The 1873-nt window shown below is 31.8% G+C and overlaps 1 protein-coding gene across 1 annotated transcript; it reads right to left on the bottom strand.

Moving 5' to 3' along the window:
• Positions 1 to 747: 747 nt before the first annotated feature.
• On the bottom strand, positions 748 to 1853 carry LOC111380225 (WAT1-related protein At5g07050-like). Its single transcript, XM_023003725.1, has 2 exons — positions 1619 to 1853; positions 748 to 1271 (listed from the first exon to the last, which is right to left on the bottom strand). Exons 1-2 carry the CDS (start codon positions 1792 to 1794, stop codon positions 1010 to 1012), a joined length of 438 nt encoding a protein of 145 aa, XP_022859493.1. The 5' UTR covers positions 1795 to 1853; the 3' UTR covers positions 748 to 1009.
• Between the last annotated feature and the right edge of the window lie 20 nt (positions 1854 to 1873).

Genomic DNA, 1873 nt, shown 5'->3' with positions numbered 1-1873 from the left:
GTCGATAGACCAAAATACCCATAATAAAAGATAACAAATCACACAATTTCAATAATATTAATTAACACTTTACATACCAATTTATTTTAGCTTTTAACAAACATTGTATGTAAGTAAGTGTAATTATACCCTTTATATACGGTGTATTTTGTAAATTTCCCCTATAAAAGTCCAGACTCCACCACTATCTGCAAGTTTCCGATACTAAAGTGTACCACCTTAATATATTATTTATTTTTGATTAACATGAATGAAGAGTGGACATAGCCAAATGAAGAAAATTAATTGAGTAATGAGTATAATAATAATAATAAGCTGAAATGGATTCAGACACCTCTGAATTGGACAGCAGTAGAATCCACTGCTTAAGGGATGAAAAGGAATAAAAGATTATGGAATCCAAGAATAAGAATCTTGTTAATTCCAATAGTTTTGTCAACTAATCAAAGAGAAGAATATATTTGAAAATTACATATTATGGAAATCAATAATATGTTGTTCGATTTGCTGTCCGAATCAAAATATTGTAGTTCGATATATTTTATGTTAGGTCAATTTAGCATGTTAAGAAACGCATAATTAAAGAAGGAATATGTATCATAATTGATTTTTGGTTATTATGTAAAACGAATAGAATACTCAATTGTAAAGTTAGAACGAACACACAGTTTGATCTTTAATGCATGAAAACATTACAAACTTGGCCAATACCAAGGAGATAGCCTAATTAATTGAGAAAAGAAAGACAAAAAAATCAGCCAAATTTTGTGTAACATAATTTAAATCTCACAATTTTTTTGTCACCGTGCATCTTGACGATTGTTTCTTTGCCATGATATGAAATGGTTGCTATACTGTCATATTATGCTGTGGAACTTTTCGTATAACAAAAGAGTTTGATGGGTTCTCTTTTCTTGCACATAATAAGTACTACTTGTTACATGCATAAAACTTAACAAAATCTCTGAAAATCCCAAAATCTTAAAATACCCAAAAAAAAGAGAAAAAGTTATTTGGTATCAGTGTCAGACTTTGTCTGGTGGAGGGGCAAATTAATAGCAAGTGAGGGGCACTTGTCAAAATCAGCATCTCCATTTGGCTCGGAATTTCCAGCAGTTTCCACCTTTATGTTGCCATTTCCCTGTGTGTGAATATTATTATCCTTGATGACTTCTGGAATTTCATTCAGTTTCTTGTTCTCTTTTTCTTCCTTGTACTTGCCCCAAAGAACCGAGTAGAGACCAATCACAATTATAATCGAACCAATCACACTGTTCATCCACAAAAAGGGGAAAAAAAAATGGATTAGTATTCTCATAATTTGATGGAAAAACTGTCCATAACTTGAAGTATTTTTCCAGGCAAGTTCAATATGCAGTACTAGACAAATTGGATAGAGTTAGCTCTATTTAGCCCCTGTTTAGTGGTATTAAAATTAAATTTTGATAAAAGTTAATGAAATGTATGGTTGAAAAGTTGTGGATCTCATAAAATATGTAAAATTAGTTATTGATTTTGACTTAGATTCAAATCTAAATTTTAATTTTTACCAAATAGGGGCTTAGTATCGTCTAGTTCAAGAAATCGAACTTGTATGTGTGACGGGAAGAGAAATTACCCTCCAAGATAGATTTTTTCTGCAAGAATAAATGAGCCCATGATAGCTACAATAATCATCATTAAGGGGCTAAAAGCAGTGGCAAACACTGGCCCTTTTGTCTTCATCACAATTCCTTGGACATAGTATGAAATGCTAGACGTCACGATTCCCTGTATATATTCAGATTCATTCATAAGTCATCTTTAATTACTGTAAAAACATGTGTGCGTATTCATGAGAGAGAGAGAGAGAGAGAGAGAGAGAGAGAGAGAG

The sequence above is a fragment of the Olea europaea genome, unplaced genomic scaffold, assembly GCF_002742605.1.
Source record: "Olea europaea var. sylvestris unplaced genomic scaffold, O_europaea_v1 scaffold21082, whole genome shotgun sequence".
NCBI lineage: Eukaryota > Viridiplantae > Streptophyta > Magnoliopsida > Lamiales > Oleaceae > Olea > Olea europaea.
This window is presented reverse-complemented; position numbering and strand designations above follow the sequence as displayed.